Raw genomic sequence first — 20866 nt, 5'->3', positions numbered from 1 at the left:
TGAGGGCTTGGCAAGGTGGGGGCCAGAATCACTGCAGTGAGTGGGGACCCAGGCACCCTGTAAGGTCATATGTGGGAATCTCTGAATAACACTCCTGACAGCAGGGGAAAGAAAGGCAGCCTCTCATGGAGGCAAAAAATTAAATAAAATAAAAAATAAAATAAAATAAAATAAAATAAAATAAAATAAAAAATAAAATAAAATAAAATAAAATAAAATAAAATAAAATAAAATAAAATACCAAACTATGGACCGGCATTGCAAAAATCTCAACTCCGCTTCCACTCGGCTGTATGACTTTAGGAAAGCTCTTAGCTCTTAAATCCAGCTCCTTTCTCTACAAAATAGCCAAGAGAACTACTTGGTGGAAAAGAGCAAATGAAATCAAAGAGGATGGGTATGTTGGAGCTGTTTAGAAGAAAGCAATTATTACTATTACAAAAAAACATGAAATTAAATGCGGTAAGTTTTATTGTCTTTTACCTTATTCCATGGACTCAAAACAAAACCTCTCCTATTTTCCTTTACCCCCCTTTCTCTGGACACCCAGAGTGGAAAAATTAGGATCATGATGACAGTAATACTAGCTGCCATTTATTGAGGACTTTGTTCCAGGCAGTGTGCGCAGCACTTTATTTGCTTTTAACAATCACTTTAGGAGGTAAATACTAGTATTCCCACTTGGTGGACAGGGGAACTCAGGCCCAGAGAGGTCAAGTAACTCACCCAAGGTCACATAGCTGGAAAGAAAAGATATGAGAAGTGTGGTTCGTAAGCACTCTGCTGTTGGGGAGATGGGTGAGGTGGGGCAGAGGGATAATGCTTGCTCTTAAATTCACCTCTTTAGGTTCTGGACAGAACCCCAGGGAGGGGGGAGGGAAGCTTTCACCCTGTGGTTCTCTAGACTAATTCGGGTCAATTTCTGCTTCTCTGCAACAGCACAGAGGCCACCTCTGATGCCAAAGACTCCCCTAAGATGACAGATGATGTGGGCTGTATGCAAAGAAGAAACAGTCAACCCTGGGAAGGATCCAAGGGACCAGTGAAGATTAAAGGGAATTTGATATGAGCAGCTTAACTAAATGAGGAAGACGATGAGCAGAAAAGCCTAAAATGTCCTAAATTAAGAGACGATTGAACCGACCCAGGAGGTAGTACGGGGTTAGGGACAGACATGCCATTAGTTACCCCAAGACCTTGGGTAAGTCACTTTACCCTGAATGGTAATCAAGTTCCTTGTCTGGAAAAAGACAGAACTGGAGGAAAACATCCCTATCATTCCTTCTTCCTTTAAATAATATCCACGAGTTTCTTTTCTGGCCTGACTACAGAGGGCCAGAAATACAGGCAGAGCCCACGTGCAGCAAAACCCTATAGATGTAAGCCCAGCTTTGCATAAAAAAATGTTTTGGAGGTGATGATTTGCTTTCCAAAAGGAATTCTTGCAAAAGGATATTATCCTGGTGTATAAGCAATAAATCCACGACAAAAAGCTACTTACAGACACCTTTGCTCAACATCCTATTTCTCAGTGAAAACAATTCAGGGCCCCGAACCAGCCTGGTCCTAATTGAGATTCTCTGACCCGATTCAAGAATTATTGAGGGGAGCAAGGCATACCCCATTAGCAATGGGATCTACTTCAAAACCCACAAGTCTGAAGGCTTAGAGACCAGCAGAGAGAGGGCCAGAGACTCAAAGAGATGAATGAGCCCCCAGCTCCACAGCTGGGAAGGAGCCTCAGTAGCAGCAGGCTCAAAAGCCCAGCTCAACCTTCTTCCGATCCAGCAGCCCCCAAGGGGGTCCATCCACTCACATTCTATGGACCTGTGCTTTTCATTTTATGGCTCAGGAACTACGTGGTTTCTTTCCCGAATCTTATGCTAATTCCCAAACACAGCCCCCGGTCCCCATGCAGCTGTAAGTCCCAACTTCAGCTCAGAGCCTGAGACACAGAAAACGGGGATCAGAGGGAATCTGGAGGGAGGAACAGGGAAGCAGCTCTAGACAGAACCCATGGAAAGGGTAGCAAGCTTCAGATGCCCACCGCCTCCATCCCCAACTCTGGGACACATGGCAAGATGTCCCCCTCCCCTTCCCCAGGACTTGGAAACTCCAGAAACATACCTTCCTTGAGAGATTTCTCAGTGGAGACTTGACACAGTTGCCCATCCTAAGCTGAGGCAGCCCCTCTCAGGATCCCCGGGTCCATGAAGGAGGCTTCTGGGGCCTAAGAGACCTTAGTCCCTGTCACGGCCAAACCCCAGCCTCCCTCTGCCTGCGCAGTTCTTCCTCCTGGCCCGTTCTGAGCCCGCTCTCTTGCGCGCGTGCTCTCTTACTCGTCTGCCTGCTCCTGCTCTCTGATTTTTTTTTTTTTGGTGGATTGTGTGTGTGTTTGTGTGTGTGGGTTTAACTTTCTGGACACTTTCTTAAGGAGATGAAGGCAGAAGGGGAGAGGAGAGTGCAGGGTACAGAGAAAATCGCCTGGAGAGCTGATGGCAGAGGGTAGCAAGCTAGGGAAGGCTCCGATCATCTACATCAGATTAGAGCTCAGTCCTCTCTCCGGTTCATTTCCCTTCCCTCAGCCCCTCCTCTCCCGCTGCCAAATCTGCAGGGAGATTGCTTCGGGGAGGGGGGCCCAGAATGGCAGCTGCAGCTGGGAATTAGGCCAGCAGACCCAGAAGGGGAAGCAGGCTAGTTTGGGCCACCAAAGCCAGGTTGCCTCCCAGCTCCAGCCATGTGCATGCATTCACACACACACACACACACACACACACACACACACACACACACACATCTGCACACACATACATATGCAAGCACTCAGAGACAGACACACATCCTAATTGCCCCCTGGCAATCCCAGCTGGATTGAGAGCAGGCAGTTCCAGTTGAGGGCCTGGAAGATCTTGTGACGTCCCCATCACGCTCCATTTTTCACACTTGCTTCGTCACTGAAATGGGATGAGGCTCCAGGGCTGGAAGCGCAAGCTGAGCCAACAGCAGCGAGCGGATCCTTCTGCTCCCTTTGCTATGTGGAGTCTCTCCGACCCAAGAGACCGCGGTGAGGGGAGCATGATGGAGGCAGTGCTGGCGCACAGGCTGTGATGGAGGGCTGCCAACCCTCTAACAATCCTCTGCCTAATCCTGAGCGAGGATCTTTCAAGGTTTCCTTGGGGTGCAAAGCAGAGAGGCCACCCTTTGCTAAGTGGTCTTCACGGTCCCACGACTGGAACTTTTTAGGTGAGCGGCTCTTCCTCGTCCTGGTGGGTTCCAGGTTTGATGTGGACTCATCTGGAGCTTCAGATGTCACATTCAAGACCTACAGACGGAGCCAGAGGACCCAAGAGCGGAAGTGTCCCCGAATCCTTGCCGCCAGCTTCTCCCAGCAGGGGGCACCAGAGAGGATGGGAAGCCTAACTCTCCCCGCCCCTGATGCAACAACCCTTGCACGAGGCACTGGAAGAGTTTTCAGTCCAGAGAGGCTGCTTTCCCAGGGACGTTTGATCCAGCTAGAGTGGCTGGTCAGAAGTCCCATTAGGGGAGTGGGCGGGGCACTGCCCAGGAGGTGCCACAGGCTGGCTCCCAGGGAGCCGGGGGAGGAAGTCCCTGGATAGCTCTTGACGTCTGTGCTGCTGCTGACGACGGAACAGTTTAATCAGGGAAGTTACTCAGCAGCCTTGTTTGGGCCAAACCTCCAAAGGGGGTATGAGAAGGGGGGGCAGCCCCTGAGGGCAAAGGGAGGAGCCTGGGGAGGTGTTGATGCTCAAAGGGCAGGAAAGACACCAGGGAGATGAAACCGAAGAGTGAGCAGCCAACATAAGTGCCTTCTCCAAAGACACGTTCGTTCCTCCACAGGAAAGCATCAAGCAGCCTTTCTGTGGGGCGGGGAGTCAGGGTTATGAGACTCAGGTGCATGAGAAGGGTCTACAGGCCTGGGGTTGAGTCGTGCCTCTGCTGCCAGCTTCTGACTTCTCACATTCTAGAGCTTCTGTTTCCTTGCCTGGAAAAAGGGGGTTTCCCCGTATCTTGCTTATAAAGCAGATGTGGGCAAGTACCCGACACATAATAGATACTTAATGAGTAAGAAATAGTATCATTTGTCCAGGGTTTGTGTGCCAGGCACTGTGCCTGGCTCTGGGAATGCTGTGGGGAACAAGATAAAGCATGGTACCTGCTTTCAGGGAGTTCATGTTCTAGCAGGCAGGCAAGAGCTATTAAAGAGCTATGAATGCACTTACTGAATCACGTTTCAGGTAAATGCTACAAAAGGGAAAACACAAAACCTCTGAGAATGTGAGACAGAGGAATCTGACTTAGTCTGGGGGGATGAGAAAAGAGTTGGAAGATGAAATCTAGTAAATCAACTATCTGCAGACTCTTGACAAGCTGGGGCTCACCAGGGACCCCAGAGGGGAGCTGGGTTAGGTTCCAGGTACAAACCCAATTTATATTAACTACCTGGGCAGATATAGGGAAAGGCAGCACAGTGTCAAGTGAGAGTCTCAATGCTAGCTGCAGATGGTTCTGATTTAATAGGTGTAGATGAGCTCCAGGCACTGGTGGTGTTTAGTGCTCCAGGAATTCTAATCTGCAGTCAGCGTTGAGGACCACTGACACAGACGCTAAGAGCTTAGAATGCAGGGGCAGACAGACCTGGGTTCCAATGTTGCCCTGCTGCCTAGCAAACTCTATGACCTTGAGGACTTGTGAATCCTTCTGAACCTCAGTTTCTTTTAAAATGGGTACACTAGGGATCCCTGGGTGGCGCAGCGGTTTGGCGCCTGCCTTTGGCCCAGGGCGCGATCCTGGAGACCCAGGATCGAGTCCCACATCGGGCTCCCGGTGCATGGAGCCTGCTTCTCACTCTGCCTGTGTCTCTGCCTCTCTCTCTCTCTCTCTCTGTGACTATCATAAATAAATAAAAATTGAAAAAAAAATATTAAAATGGGTACACTAATAACCCTTTCCTCCTAGGGCTGTTGTGAGGAGTTAATGAGATAATATATGTAAAGGGTTTGGCACAGTGCCAGGCACCTAGAAGGTGCCCCCTTCCCTGGCCCAGCATTAGTCTTAAAGGGCCAGCTGTGCCGGCCTTGCCAGACTCAGCAGAACACCCACTCAGTCAGACCTGGTGACTCCTGCCCCCTGCAGGCCAGCCCAGAGCACAGCACCCGCTTGCCGACCTTGGAATATGCCTGTCCTTGGAGGCAGGAGAGGAGACAGCAAGACCAGGCCCCTGTGGAAAAGTCAATAAATCTCATCCTTTTTTACAGGACAGGATGCTGACCCTAGCTTGAAGCAGCAAGGGATCCAGGGATTCAAACTCAGAGCTTTAAAAAAAAAAAAACTCAGAGCTTTGCTAGAGCTATTTGGGGCTGGGCAGGTTAGGCCGTGGTGCTCCTGGGTGACTGGAATAACTGGTGATCTATAGGAGGCAGGTGGCTTGACCTTTAGAAGAAATTTCCTTTTGCATATGTATATATGTATATATATATATATATATATATATATATACACACACACACACATATATACTTTTTTTTTTTTTTTTTATTTTTGAACTTTTTTTTTTTTTTTTTAAGGGCCAACAGGTAGGGGCTTCTCTAAGGAGCAAAGCACATTGCCCAGCCCCACCTTCCCTCTTCACCCCTGTGGCCACAACCCTTGGACTTCCAGAAGCCTACACTATGAGTTCTGGAATGCAGTAACAAGATCAGAGGGATGAGAAGGATAAACCCACTGCTGATTATTCCTGATTAAGAGGGAGGCTGGCCTCCAGCCCTGATCGGTTCTATCACCAGCATTTGAACTTGGATGACAGCCCAGTGTGAACAGGCTCAGGGAAAGCTGGGTCATAACCTGAGAGGTGCTTTGTGGATGCTTCTGACAAATTGGAAACATTCTTATGGGGATGCCTGGGTGGCTCAGTGGTTGAGTGTTTGCCTTTAGCTCAGGGTGTGATCCCAGGGCCCCAGGATCAAGTCCCACATCAGGCTCCCTGCATGGAGCCTGCTTCTCCCTCTGCCTGTGTCTCTGCCTGCCTCTCTGTGTCTCTCATGAATAAATAAAATCTTTAAAAAAAACCACTTTTATGTGACTTCCCACTCAACTCATTCTTTAGAGATCATAGTCCTGCCACTTACTTACTCTGTGGCCCTTGGACAAGCCACTTCCCCTCTCTCAAGACTGTTTCCTCATCTCTAAAATGGGGGGTGATAATGCCAACCTTTACTGGTTGTTGAGAAGATACTTAGGCAATTGTTTAGTGAGCTCTTGGCTGAGGTCTCAAGCCCCTTGTTCCTTCCCCCAAACAGCAAAGGCAAACGCAGCTGTCTTGGAGGACTCTACAGGATTGATATCAACCCCAAGCTGACCTTCTCTTTCCTTTTCCCCAGGCGCCAGGGGAAAGGCAATGAGGGCTCCCACTCTCTCAGAGAGCAGTAGGGAGAGACTTGACAGGAGTGAATGATATACATAGCCCTCATCCTAGAAAAACAGGCCTAGTCTGATTGAATCCATTATGACCCAAAACTTCATGGTCTCACGCCCTCATCTAAACTATAGGAACTAAAGAAACTCTGCAGAGCAGAGGCTGGAGATACTGGTCATTCGCCCATTAGATACTGTGTTCTTGTTATGTGCAAAGCAGTTTGGGAATTGGGCTAATTTATTCAAGTTAGAAGAGATGTCTTTAGAGCTAGAAAAAGGGGAAGGATGGAACAGAGATGCAGGCTTTATACACATCTGACTTCTCTACAAGGGGTCTTAGAGTAAGGAACTTAGAGTAAGGAGCAGAAAAACTGTTCTTAAAATAGTTTTATAAGGGGATGCTTGGGTGGCTCAGTGGTTGAGGATCTGCTTTCAGCTCAGGTCGTGATCCCAGGGTCCTAGGATCAAGTACCACATTGGGCTCCTCGTGGGGAGCCTGCTTCTCCCTCTGCCTATGTCTCTGCCTCTCTCTATGTGTCTCTCATGAATAAATACATAAAACCTTTAAAAAAAAAGAATCCTGATTCCTGTTCCCCTAATGTAGGACCTATCTTGGACCCTTCAGTGTCACTTTGAGCCCTAGCTCTCCTTGACTCTATTACAAATGAAAAGAAGATTCAGGACAGCACTTGGTAGTTAATTGACAGCAACAAGAATAACTATTACGGATGAAGCCCTTGCTCTGCACCATGCACTGGCCAAAATCTGTACATATCTTCATGTCCCATTTAATCCCCCCCAAGCCCAGTGAGGTACTATGATTTTCTTTATTTCGTAGATAAAGAAACAGAGGCTTAATGAGGTTAAGCAATTCAGTTAAGGTTAAAAATATATATAGAACTTGGGAGACATGAGAAATAGACCTTCCCAGGACTATATTTTGTCCTAAATAGATTCTATCTGAATGTTTCTGTATTCAGAATTCCATGTCTCTTCTCTTGGTCCTGGTCCTGAATCTAAGGACAGAAATCTCATTGCAAAGAGAAAGGATGGAAAGACTAATTCTCCACTGTCTCAGGAGACTGGAGACTCTGACCCAAAAGTCCGAGGCTGGGTTCGGTTGTCATTGCTGTTGCTGTTCAAGCAGATGCCTAGAGCTGTCAGCAGGAAGCCCAAACTGAATGTGCTGAGCTTTACAGAAAAAGTCTGCATCTCCAGAAGCAAGAGCTTCCAGAGGGAGGTAGTAAATATTTGATGGGACCTTCCAGCTCTTCCTGACTCAAGTGACCCTGGTGACATTTCAGAACATTGGGCTGGAGGATAGTCCTCATTAATGACTAAGAAAGTAGGAGAAGGGAGAAGGAAGAAAAGGAGGTAGCTGAAATGCTCTGAGCTCACAAAGGCCCATGCAGGCAAATTCTGTGAGACTGGAAAAAGAAGAGACTCTTTTTCTAGTGAAGTCATATTAGCAACAAAATAAATAGCCAGAAAGTGAGTGATTCTGGGCCAGTGAACTACCCTTACAAATTACTACATTGTAAGCTCCCAAACAGCCAGAACTCCAGCTATCTTGTCCACTGGTGTCTCCGCAGTACCCATAAATGCCTGGGTAAAGTAGGTGCCCCCAAATATTTGATAAATGTTTGACTAGATGTCACTGATTCCACAACCCAGACTCACTCCATTGACCACTGCCTGGGACACTCTATGTCTCCCACCTAATACATAAGCCACCGCAGTGAACTTCCACCTCAATATGTCGCTGCACTAATTCTCAAAGCTCTGCATCCAAATCTCTACTCTGGAGAACTGCTTTCAGCTAACGCGGCTAACGAGGGCTCCCCACAGGAACAAAGCCACACACTGCTGCCCTATCACACCACACAGCAGCCCCGTGCAACCCAAATCCACGTGCAGCTACCTTCATGTCAGACCTCCCCTGGCCTCAGCTGCCACGGAGTAGTATTTTGAAAAAGAATGTGCAGATCTGAAGCAGAACACACACGGCCTCCTTGGAATTCTGATCCAGCATGGCAAGTCAGAAGCTTAAAACGGCTTCTCTCCACTACATCCTAACACAGAAACACCCAGGGCCCCTTCTTCCTCCACACACAACGAAAACTCTCCCACCAGACCTCTGCATCACATCCCTCTCTGGCTGCCGCAGAACAGTCTCAACGCTGTGCCAATAAGTTTGAATTAATTATGGGCTCAGACTAGAGGAAACCCTGGCTTTGCTTGGGAGTTCACAGGTTCCTCTCTGCGAACCTCTCTCCCCGGCAGCACGGCCCAAACTGTAGACCTGCACTCGAGGACAGCTGCTCAGCTGCCCAGGACCCTTGAGAGAAAAGCCTACAGGAAACAAGAGTAGCCACTAGTGACTCCTTAGTGACCTTTCTAACCTTAGAAGGCACATCAACTTAGGCTGGGGTGTTATTCCATGTCCTACGACCTGACAACTGCCCAACTGCCATCCTAATGGTATCCATCCCTGGAATGACAATCTCCTTAAAACACCCCAAAGTTCCCATTTGAGCTATAGCTCTGTGTAGCCCCTCCATGCCTACCCAGACACTTCTCTTTTCTTGTATTTTTGAGTCTCCATTCGGCTCTCCTAACTTTTCCCAGGTCTCCGGGGCCACCACAGCCCACGACTAGCGTCCCCCATCCCCAAGCAAGGCTGTGTGCCCCGAGGTGGCCATTCTTGAGTCTCAGACCCCAACCCCCTTGCTCCTTTAGGTCGCTCACTGGCAGTCTTGGCTAGAGACCAGAGGAGTGAATTTGGCGCCACCTGCTCGGAGCACCCCTCCCGACCCCTGCAGATCTCCAGACGGTTTGCGGCGGTCGTTCCCCTCCAGGGCTGGCCTATTCGGCAGGTGGAGGGCGGCGAGGCGCGGGTACCTCGCCCAGAAGAGGCCCGGAGCGTGGACAGCGCTCAGGGTGCTGAATCAGGCACGGGGGAGGAGGAGTGCCGGCCAGGGCGCAGGGCTGCGGGAGGACTACGGGGAGCGAGACCGGGGGCCGCGGGCAGCGGCAGGAGGGCTGTGGGCGCGCAGCCGTGCAGGGTCCCGAGCGCCTTTCCCGGGAGCGCGGGCGGGAGGCGCGGCCCTTACCTGGCCGAAGGCGGAGCTGAGCATGGGGCGCAGCTGGTGGAGGAACGGGTCTGCCTCGGACGCGGAGGCTGGAGCGGAGTCGCCGCGACCCGGGGCTCGCAGCGAGCCCCGGAGGCCGAGCGCCGGGAACAGCCCCCGTTCCTCCCCATCCCGCCCGCGGGCCGGCGGCAGCGGCGACGGCGGCGAAGGTCGGGACGCCGCGGCCGGCAGCGCCTCCCGGGGCCTGCAGTGCGCCTGGGGGAGCCCGCGCCTGCTCCCCCGCGCGCCCTCCTCTCGCGGCGCCGGCCGGCACAGGGGCCTCCGCGAACTGGGGTCCCCGGACGGCGGCGGCGTGCCTGGGCTGGTGCCAGGCAGCCGGCGGCCAGGCAACCCTGGCTCCCGGGCAGGGCCGTGGCGGGGAACCCGGCTGCCCCCGCTCGCCGCCGCCTTCAGCAGCGACGTCTTGGACTCGCTTTTGGCGATGTGCGAGCTCATCGCGGCGGGGCCCGCGCTCGCATGGCCCGGCGGGGGCGGCGCGGTGCGGCGCTGCGCGGGGCCCCCGGCGGGCAGAGAGCGGGGCGCCCGGCGGGAGCCAAGCCCGAGGACGCGCTGGAGGCGGGCGCCGTCCCCCGGCCGCTTAAATGCGGCCCCGTCGCCGCCGCCCATGTGACAGCGCAGCCTCTACGCCCGGAGCCCCGAGCTTCCCGGCGGCTGGCGGTGCGGATCTGGGGGGGCCGCCGGCTGTCCCCGGAGAGCCCACCCCCGGCTCCTCGGCGGCCCAGGTACCGCCGCGCCCCGCCCCTTGCCCCGCCCCGCGCTCGAGGAGCCCCGCTTCCGGGCGGCCCCTGGTGGCGGAGGGGACACTGCGGCGTGGCGCCGGGAGCGCTAGGAAAGGGGCTTGGCGGATGGCCCCAAAGATGCCCCGACCTTGGTGGCCCGCAGGGACTCTTAACACGCCTGGCGGCTCCCACAGTGACCCGGAGCCGCCGGAACCTCCGGAGATGCGGGCGGGATGCTCTCCCAGGGGGTACAACTTTGGAAATGAGGAGAAAGGTGCAGTAAACTGGCGACCTTAGGAGGATAGAGGCACTCTGTGACAGCACTTTGGGCAGACACCAGAGCCAGAATGGCGAGGAAGGACACTGCTGGAAGGAGTGTCTGTGGGGTATTTCATCCACTCCAGTACCGCGGAGTGCCACCAGCATGACCCTGGTACCTCAGCCAGAGAACGTTTTCAGTTGTCAAAACAGAAGAGAAGCCAGGTGGCATCTGTATAACCTGGACTTTGCAGGGCCTGATGATGATCACGTTTCAGGTAGGACCCATTTGCTGCTCCTCCAGCTGTTGGCCCTCCCTTCCCCTTCACATCCTTTTAGATGTTAGAGAAATTCTTGCTCCTTTGGGCAGCCAGGGAATCACAAAGGCCTGATTTGAATCTCAGATCCTAGCTCTGCCACTTTCTGAAATTCCCCAACTTGGGCAAGTGTCATCAACCTCTTTGAATCTTGTTTTTCTCTTCTCTAAAATTCAGGTAACAATCCTAACCAATTCCTTGGTAACATCTAATAACACCATGCACATTAAAGATCTGGCCCTGTACTTGAAACAGGGCCCACCGGCAGTTCACCCAGTTAGTTCCTTTCCCTCTGCACCTTATGAGGCTCCATCTACCATTCTTGTCTAGTAATGGGATACTTGAAATTCGAAGGGGGGATGGGGTGTGAGCTTCCCAGGCTCTCTCCCTATTCTGGTCTCTGCCCTGATGCCATCCATGTGTGAGAATCAGGCAAGTTTAGTCACCGCCTAGCCTCAAGAGGACAGATGGACAGATTGCCAAATGCTACACCTCATTCATGCCAAGGGTTCACCTTCCTCTGCACTGCCTGATTCTTTTGCATCTCCAAATGCAGAGAATTAAGAAAAACAAATGACGTGGGCAGTAAAAGCAACTGCCAGAGGCCAAAGGGAACAAGAAGAGTGCGGCAAACTGTTCCCTAGCTCACCTATAAGGGACCGAGCTACCATACCAAAGTCACTCAGGTTCCTAAAGCATAAACACTAAGGCAGGCTGGGGTGCAGCCCAAAAGCCTCATTGCACTCAGATGTAAAGGGTGTGAAGGGCCTACCTTCTCCGAGTTTGGGGTCAACCAATATCTTACTTATCCCAGCCCTCAGAACAATGTGTGTTCAGCAGGGTTAATAGCAGGTGTACATTCTGTATAAATCACAGGAGATCAAATACCTTATCAGAGTCCCTCAGGAGCTGATCAGAGGCAGTGCGCAGAAAGGTGTTCTAAATCCCTGCTGTGCCACTCTTGATTGTCTTTCTGAAATTCGCCAAGTATTCCTGGGCCAGACCTCTGTTAACAACCAATTTCTGAAAACAGTGAGGAACCTGGTTGTGTCACCTATGATATTAGAATAAATAAAAGCAATCAAGATTATGTTTGTGGCGCAAATGGATGAAACTCTTGCACTCAGATTCTGGATAATTCCTGAATACATGCCAAGATTCCATTTCATTTGTACAATTTGCTAATTCATTGACTTAAGGATTCCTAGAACCAGGCACCATGTTAAACACCTGGGATACAAAGATTCATCCATTCCTTCAACAAACACTTGAGTCCCTGTTATTTGCCAGGCACTCTTCTAGGTACCAGAGACATGGTGATAAACAAAACAGTCTCTCTTCTTGGTGACAAATGAACAACTCTGTAAATGCATGGGAAAATTAATGGTGATAAGCTGATGGTGCTTACTGCCATGAGGAGAAATAAAGCAGCTAAGAGAGGAGGGCTTAATGGAGGGTGCTCTTTTAGACAGTGATTAGAGAGGGCCTCTCTAGGGAGGGACCACAGCGAAGCAAGGGAGCAAGCCATGCACATATCCAGGGGAAGAGCTTTCCCTGGCAGAGGAGAGATGGTTCCTAAATCCTGAGGAGAAAACAGCTTGGCATATTCAAGGAGAAGCAAAGAGACAAATGGGGCTGGAATGAGCAAGGGGGGAGAGTGGTACAGATGAAATTAGAGGGGAAGGCAGGGGCCAGACAGCTGAGGGCTTTGGGTTTTTTTCTAAATGTGAAGGGAAGCCGTTAGCGTTAGTGGGTTTGTGGTAGAGGAGCGGCAGATGGTTGTTTACGTTGTTAAAGGATCATTGGCTGCTTTGCAGCAGGTCCTCTGTTGGACAGCAGTGTGGCAACGTGGATCCGGTCAGGTGCTGTCACATGGAACAGGTGGGAGAGGATGGCAGCTTAACTAGAATGATTGGTGGGGGAGGTGGCGAGAAGTGGTCAGATTCGAGAGATATTTAAAGAATGATGGTGAGATTCAGCCCCTTCTCTCAAGGAATTTACAGAAAAAAACCAAAAGAGGAGCAAAGCCACTATAATGTAATAGGAAATAGGCAATAAGGGAATGATAAACTGGGCACGAGAGTACCAAAACAGAAACCCTTATGGGGAAGGCATTGGAGAAGGTGACATTTGAGCTGTGTTTGAAGAAGTGAAATTTCACCAGATAATTAAGGAAGGTAAAAGGAAGGTCATTCCAGGCAGAGGAAACAGCTTAAGTGAAGGTTTGGGAGCATGAGCCTAGCCTGCACAGTGTGTTTGGGAATCCTTTGGGGACTTGGGGGGAGGGGGGTGGGCAGTAGAGAAGACCAACCTGGAAAGGTGATTGGAACTAGCCTCTGAAGGAATATGAATTTGACACTCAGGAGCACATCCTTTATTCGTTCAACAACAGAGAATTCTTTTTTTTTTTTTTAAGATTTTATTTATTTATTCATGAGAGACACACACACACACACACAGAGAGAGAGAGAGAGAGAGAGAGAGAGAGAGAGGGACACAGGCAGAGGGAGAAGCAGGCTCCATGCAGGGAGCCCAACGTGGGACTCGATCCCAGGTCCCAAGGATCAGACCCTGGGCTGAAGGTGGCACTAAACGGCTGAGCCACGTGGGCTGCCCAACAACAGAGAATTCTTGAAGGTTTTACAAGGATGTACAGGACACAGGCAGAGCTGCATTCTGATGGAGTGGACAAGACGGACCTTAGGGAAGTAGGTCCCATTGATTTCACAAAAACAAGTGAGTGCTCACCACGTGCACCGTGTGCACCATTAAGAGAGTGGTAAATGAATAGCCATCGTGCCTTTCTTTGTGGATGTTCAGTCTGGTGGGGAGGTAACGGGGACTATATATAGAGGCAGGGTCAGATTCAGGAAATATTTCAGAAATACCATCATTAAAACAGGGAAAGTTGGGGATGTGGAAAATGAGGAGGGCTTGCCTTTCTGATTGTGAGATACAATGGGAATACAGTTACTACAAAGTATCCTGCCTCGGAGAAATAATTTTTAAATAATCCATATGAATTATATATACTTTAGAGCTCTGAGAGCATTTTCACATAAAACTTCTCACTTTTCCTTAAGTGTTACACAAGCTGTAATTATTAAATAATTATATGTTGCAATATTATCTGACTGTATAACCCTCGGTCAAAGTGATGCAAAAGAAGAGCTGCTTTGGAGGCCTGGAAAAGACATTCCAGCATATGAGGGCAGTTAGAGAAGATGGGTCTGAGACCTTGGCAGCAGTGTCAAGAGAACAGTGTGCTTAGCTGTCTGTATGTCTTACTTCTAAAAAAAATCCATTCACAAGGAGTAAGGCAGGGCTGAAGGCAAAATTCTGAAAAACGTACAAGGGTCTTCACTTCTCACCCTGATAATGTCATCTCTCTGTAGCGAATCCCTCTAAAAGAACTGTTCTTCCCTGACCAGGACTGTGCATCATATTTAGAGTCTAGAAAAAGGTGGTGGAGCATTTGCACAGTGGTGCTTGAATTAATTCTCCATGACGTTTCTTGTCTAGCTCGTTCCTTTCTGCCTGTTGTCAGAATCAAATTCCGTACTTAATCTCTCCCTTGTTTTCAGATGACAAAATCTCTGTTAGGTTTCAGAAAGCTGGGATTACAAAATGTTCTTATGGCTTTAAGTCCTCTGTGGTGATTGGGGAACTCAGGAAAGGATTGGATGAGTTTTTGTTTTTGGTGGGGAGAGGGCAGCCAGTGGACTAGATAGGGGATCCCTTTCCAGAAATCTGCCTCTGGACCCAAATATTCATCACTTAAGAGGATTCCAAGATTTTTAAAATAAAGTGAAAAGGGATGTGGGTCACAGGAATACGTGTGTGTCAAAATTAAACTGTACACATAAGACTACACATCTCACCGTGTATAAATTATAACTCAATAAAAAGATCAAACAGGCAGGACAGATAGAGCAAAAATAATTAATACTGCCAAGTAGAACCAACTTGGACTGTCTTAGGGATGTGAATTATGATTTTTCAAAATAGTAGCAATTGAACTCTGTTGGTAAGAGTCTCTGACAGTGAGGCCAAGGTTGTCATGAGCTGATTCCTATGTAGGCCACTAGCTCTCCACGGTTTTGTGGGTGCAATTTGTACCATTCATCTTAGCTAGCAAATTCTGTATTTACTTGTTTCCTGGTTCCAAAGACAAAGGTGAAAGAAAGCACAGATGAGGGAAATTCTGTCCCCTATAGATGACTCGTCAGAAGTTACTTTTATTATTATTATTATTATTATTAATTATTATTATTATATTACTGAAGTACAATTGACACCCAATGTGACTTTAGTTTCAGGTGTACAACAGAATAACTCAACAACTCTATACATTATGCTGTGCTCACCACAAGTGTAGTTACCAGCTGCCACCAGACAATGCCATTATGGTACCACTGACTATATGCCCTGTGCTGTACCTTTCCTCCTTGTGACTCAATTCATTCCAGAACTGGTTACCATCTTCTAAGAACAGCATGTCTGATCTCCAAATGTTAGAACATATCATGACCACTGGTCTCCTTCAGAATAGTTCTCCCTTTCCTTCCTTAATCCAGAGCAGTTCTCAGCCTCTCTGAGATCTTAACTGGGTGCAGGAGTGATCATCCCCACACCCTCATGCCTTACTCTTAATACGATACCACACACCCCTGTATTCCATTGGAGGAGATATATACCATCAGCGTACAACACACTGGAAGTCACCATTATAACCGTGCAGTTTCCATTAGCTGAAATGCAACCCATGTTCTGGTGACCTAATGACACTCCAACCACAGTGGCCTCCTTTATTATATGCCCCTCCCCCAAAAGACAGTATGTTCCATGAAAGCAAACACAGGCCTGTTTTAGTCACTACAGGATATCCAGCACCTAGCACGGTAACTGGCACATTATAGGTGGGTCACCTAATACCTAGTGAGTGGCTAACAAATCAAAAGAAGCCAAGCATTCCTGTTTTTATGGCAACAGTCCCCTATGTTTGGACTCAATGAGGGGAAATACAATTGAAAGATGATTCGACATGGTTTGGTCTGGTTTTCCCCTTCAGATAGATCATTTCCTTTGTATGTATATACAACCTGGATCCCCAGTGACCCGCCAGCATAAAAGTACATGTGATCTTTACGGACCAGGCCTGTTTTTGCCACAGGCTGGAGGGTTCTATGTCTTTTAATTGCCTGGAGGTCTCAACCAAAATCAAAGTCAGCCAACAGTGCAGACTGTGAGCAGGGTGGTTACATCTGTGGCACTTGGAAATGCGCCTGGCCCTACACCAACCAGACCTCCTAGTACCAAGAGGTTGGAAACAAAGTGGGTTCAGCAAAGGAAGCTCACAGTGCTGCATAGAATGGTAGAGCTACTCAGGACGTCACCTAGAGTTAGACCCTCTTGGCAGTGAACTTAAGTAGACTGGGAGGCACTGGGAGCTCAAAGACGTAGCCGTTTACCAACTCACGTGGAAGTATTTCAGTATTTTCACAATCGAAAGGCAATACCAGTGTGTATTGTCGGATTTCTGGTCCTGAGTATCAGTAGAACTATCCAGGAAGCCCCTGCTTCCTCAGAAACTGCAACGTCCCAGTTTTCAGATGAGATGTATAAGCAGTGTGTTTGCCTGGACATCTAAACATTGTGGCTCTGGCTGACAGGATCTTGATGGGAGGCTCCTCACCTTACAGAGTTTGAGATCATTTTCCTTTAGCAGGGCTGACATCACTGGCCTGAAGGTAGATTCTACGCAACTGCCCTATCTGGAGAACAATCATTCCTGCTGGTATGTGAGTCACTGAGAGAGAGAGAGAGAGAGAAAGAGAGAGAGAGAGAGAGAGAGAGAGAGAAAATTCAGAGACCTTCTGAAGCAGATCTCTGCTCCCCCAGCACTGACACAGCCAGCTCTGTCCCTGGGCTATGTGTAACCCAGCAACAATGACGGATATGAAGATGGGGCTGGATCAGGAAGTCGAAGGTCTGGAGCAAAAACCCCAAAGATACTCAGCCTTTAATGGAGGGCTTTCAGAAAAGATCCGACAAATTCTCTGCCCTTTCGACTTCACTTTCTGTTCTCTTTTTATCTGCTTTCAGCATTTCCAATTAATCTTGGAATGAGAGCCCAAGGCAAGAAGCCAGTGGTGCCTGAGGAATGCTAAAGAGCAAACCGATCCAGGGAAACAAATGCCAGCAAGGGACCCCACAGCAAAGAGACAGACACTGTGAGCAACTCTCCTGTTACCATGAGGCTTGCGAGGCGTGTGCGCGGGTCTCCGCATTGGCACCATCTGCCAATTCCTCAGGAGGACAGAACAAACCAGCGAGGCATGAAGATTAGATTATGTAACGCTCGAGGATTGCTGTTTTCAAAGAGGAAACAAATGGAACAAATTGATTTGTTTGTCAGAGTCATGTCACTGTCAGAGACCCGTTCCCTCCTTCTCCAAGAGGACCTCATTAAAGGGGGAAATGATTGCACAGATTCACAACATGTGAGACCACAATCAGCTCCATTCATAAGAACAAGTCCAATTTCCAGAGTTGCACTGATAAATCCTGCTCTGTCCCCTTGCCAGAAAAATGACTATTCCCTACTACCTACTAGGTACTGACATGGCAAGGAACGTAACTGCCAGTCGCCTGTCACAAGATTCAGAACCTGAGTGCTTTCCTGAACTGACCTCACTTGCTTCTGCGGGAGCAGTAGCCAATTTTGAGACCAGTGGGGTCATGTTTACTATTCAGAGCTCTAAACAGGTGCTTTGATAGAGTGGGGATGTATTCTTAAAAATACATGCATCAGTAACATTGTATGGTGACAGATGGTAACTACGCTCATCTTGGTGAGCCCTGAGTAATGTATAGAGTTGTTGAATCAGTGTTGTGCACCTGAAACTAAGAGAATATTGTATATCAACTATACTTTGATAATTAATTTTTTTCACTTACATGGGGCAAGAAGGAGAATTCATCGCATGTCTGGGATTCTTTTGCCATTGCTGGGCCTCTCTCAAAATGCTAAGCAGAATAATTTTTATGGTCACGTTCAGTAGAAGAATAAATGAATAAACAATAACCCTGAACCTACTGCCATAGTGCCGTTCCTAAATATTTTGTTTTCTTACTAAAATATCAAGATTTAAATGTCAAGTCTTTACTCAACAAGGAAATGAAGTCTTCTCTACTAGTATTTTCCATTTGCCCCTTCAGATTCATTTTTCTACCCATCCTGCTGTTTGCCCCGGGGTGCTCACCTGTCTAAACTACATCAACTCCATTCCTTTGTCCTCTTCCATTTGGGCACAACAGAAGACTGGAGGGCAGAAGGAGGGTGAGGTCGATGTATTTATTTCTACAGTTCCCTCTCTGCCAGATAACCTCAGGGCTGGGTTGAGTTGGTCATGCCTAGTGGGAACAGGTCATTGATCCTTCTCAAGGGGGCCTTCTCTTTCTGGGTTCTGTAATTTCTCCCTCCTTTCAACTTTCAGATCTAGAAATGATAAAGACCACAACTATGATGAGCCTCTTGGGTACTGCACTATCTTTACGGTTTCCCTACACCCTACTGACCTTTGTAGACTGTCTCTCTATTAAGTCCTCCCCTAATTATCTAATTTGAGTGTGCCATCTGTTTCCTACAGACCCTCACTGATACACCTACCACATGTGTCAGTCTGCTCTAGGCCCTGCCCGCAGTGTTTTTAAAAAGTAGCAAAATTAATAATATGATATGCTACTACTTTATACTTACCCGCAATGTTCACCTTCTCACAAGGCTATAATAACAACTTAAAGATAAAACCTAATTCCTCTTTACAACATAATTGTGCAGTAGAGTTTGTATGAGCTAAATATAATTCGGAGAACAAGCTTTTTCATGTCATCAAAATTCATGTTAACAACTATAAAGAGAGAACTGCAGAACTGATGCCCCTGACTTGAGATTTGGCAGAAAACATATCCCAGTATTTAAATCAATCCCACAAATATTCAAAAGCCTACTATGTGGCCAGAAAGGTGGTCATCTTAGTAAGTAACGACATAGATGTGGGTTCTCATACTAAACATGCTCCTAAAATGTTGAATACAAATTGTATTTCCATAAATCAAAAAATAGGTTGTATGATTGGGGCGAGCTTACTATTTGAATAATTTGGTAAAAACAATTACCCTTTGATCTTTTCAACCAATCCCTATTTTTTCCTCCATCCAGAGTAGTTCAAATGAAATTTATCTTTGGTCTGCAGGGAGGGTTGGTCTTCTTCCGTGCTTCTGGAATAGGAGAAATTGTGGAGTGGAATTTAGAGGAAAGATAAGGGAGCTACCATTTATAGACCACATATAGAATGCTAGGCAGTTTGCATCTGTTAGCACATTTAATCCTGAAGGTATATATGCATTCCATTGTTCTCTTATTTTCTAATTCTCAAAAAAAAAAAAAAAAGATAAATGAATAGATTAGAATGGCAGGTGTGGAATTCAAAATCCATCTTTTTTGAACAAGAAGGCAAGGCAAAAATATTCAATGCAGGACTATAAAGATCACATTATTCCCCAGCTTCAGTGGCTTCCCGCTGTTTAGGATCAAGTCCAAAATTCTTCGCACGGCCACCGTCCCCCAGGACCTCAACCGGCCAGGCTTCCACCTGAGAAGGCAGGCTCTTCGCCTTCTTGGTCCCCAGACTGGTCTGCAACCTCTTCTCCCTTCTTTTCCAGACTAACTCAGACTCATCCCTCTGCTCGCCGCTCGGTTTACACTTCCCAGGGAATGTCTGTCTCCCCAGCGGGGCCCATGTCACTGCATCCCCCAGTGCCGGACGCCGGAGAAGGGCTGCGCCGCCCCACGGTGTCCTATCTACCACTTCCCGGGCCTGCCAGAGCCTCCCTCAAAAACAGAAAGGCCGAAAGAAGTTCGTTTGAGGTTCTAGAAGGATCTCACTTTCTCTCTCCCAATCGAGCGCACATCCAGAAGCTCCAGAACCCGGAGCTTCCTAGAGGTGAGAGCGTAACAGTCCTTCTGGCCCCAACACAGCACGAGGGCCCTCTCGCTTCGCACCTGCGCGCTTGTCTGGCACCAGCCACGTGATGTGGAGGCTGCGCGTGCGCAGAAGAACTGTTCGTCACGTGGTCTCTCCTCCCTAAACCGGATGTCCGGGCGTTTCGATCGGCCCCCCTTGGAGGCCTGGAAGAGCTGGGAGACGGGATTGCGAGGTCACTTAGGAGGTCAGGGTGCGCCTGGGATGTACTTAGCAGAGCCTGGTGGCAGGTACTGGGCTGATATATATCTCAACGAATACTCCCAATGGCCCTGTGTAGTCTAGGGGTTGATGTGTCCCTTTTACAGATGGAGAAACTGAGGCTCATGTAGTAAAAACCCGAGACTTATCCAAAGGTACAGGTAATGATAGTCCTGGGATTTGAACTCAATTTTATCTGTCTCCCAAACACCCATGTCTTCTTAGGCCCTTGCTCCTCCTTCCAGAGTCAAGTCTGTTTTCCCAAAGTGCGGTGGCCATTGGGAGGGAGTGCCCTCTCTCCTTCGCTGTTAAACCCGCGCCAGCTGCCTGCCGGGACTCATGTCCTGGCTGTGTGACTTTGGGCAAATCATGTTACCGCGGAACCTCCGTTTCATCATCTGTAAGATGACAGTTTTGCCCTCTACCCATTACTTATGAAAATTAACTTTTTTTTTTGAGATTTTATTTATTTATTCATGAGAAAGACAGAGAGAGGCAGAGACATAGGCAGAGGGAGAAGCAGTCTCCCTGCAAGGAGCCAGATGCGGGACTCGATCCCAGTCCCTAGGATCATGCCCTGAGCAGAAGGCAGATGCGCAACCACTGAGCCACCCAGGCATCCCCAAAATTAACTTTTCTAACAAAAATGTAGTGATGCCTACCAGATGCCAGGTACTATGTGTGCTAGGTAGGCCTGGGGTGCACCAAAGCAGAAGAGTTCATGTAATTATGAGATAACG

General features: G+C 48.6%; 1 protein-coding gene and 1 long non-coding RNA gene across 6 annotated transcripts in view; one reads left to right on the top strand and one right to left on the bottom strand.

Annotated features, from left to right (window-relative positions):
* CABP1 (calcium binding protein 1) overlaps positions 1-19871 on the bottom strand; it is a 30893-nt gene extending 11022 nt beyond the window's left edge. The window contains exons 1-6 of one of the 5 annotated variants that reach the window (XM_038575309.1): positions 19829-19868; positions 19060-19161; positions 18144-18379; positions 17132-17249; positions 16574-16687; positions 11767-11932 (exon numbers count right to left, since the gene is read on the bottom strand). Coding sequence is in view for 3 of the 5 variants with exons in the window: in XM_038575307.1 (XP_038431235.1) it covers positions 9546-10190 (645 nt within the window). In the remaining 2 variants the exon portion in view is untranslated. Of the gene's footprint in view, positions 1-2127; positions 3480-9545; positions 10206-11766; positions 11933-16573; positions 16688-17131; positions 17250-18143; positions 18380-19059; positions 19162-19828 lie in introns of those variants that run through there. The other 4 variants (XM_038575310.1, XM_038575307.1, XM_038575308.1 and 1 more) reach the window with 4 other exon arrangements.
* LOC119866176 lies at positions 10365-17972 on the top strand. Its single transcript, XR_005379272.1, has 2 exons — positions 10365-10839; positions 16984-17972. It is a non-coding gene; the product is annotated as an uncharacterized LOC119866176 (long non-coding RNA).
* Positions 19872-20866: the final 995 nt, after the last annotated feature.

This window comes from Canis lupus, chromosome 26, assembly GCF_011100685.1.
Source record: "Canis lupus familiaris isolate Mischka breed German Shepherd chromosome 26, alternate assembly UU_Cfam_GSD_1.0, whole genome shotgun sequence".
Lineage (NCBI taxonomy): Eukaryota > Metazoa > Chordata > Mammalia > Carnivora > Canidae > Canis > Canis lupus.
Note: the sequence above shows the minus strand (reverse complement) of the source record. Positions and strands in the feature narration are given on the sequence as shown.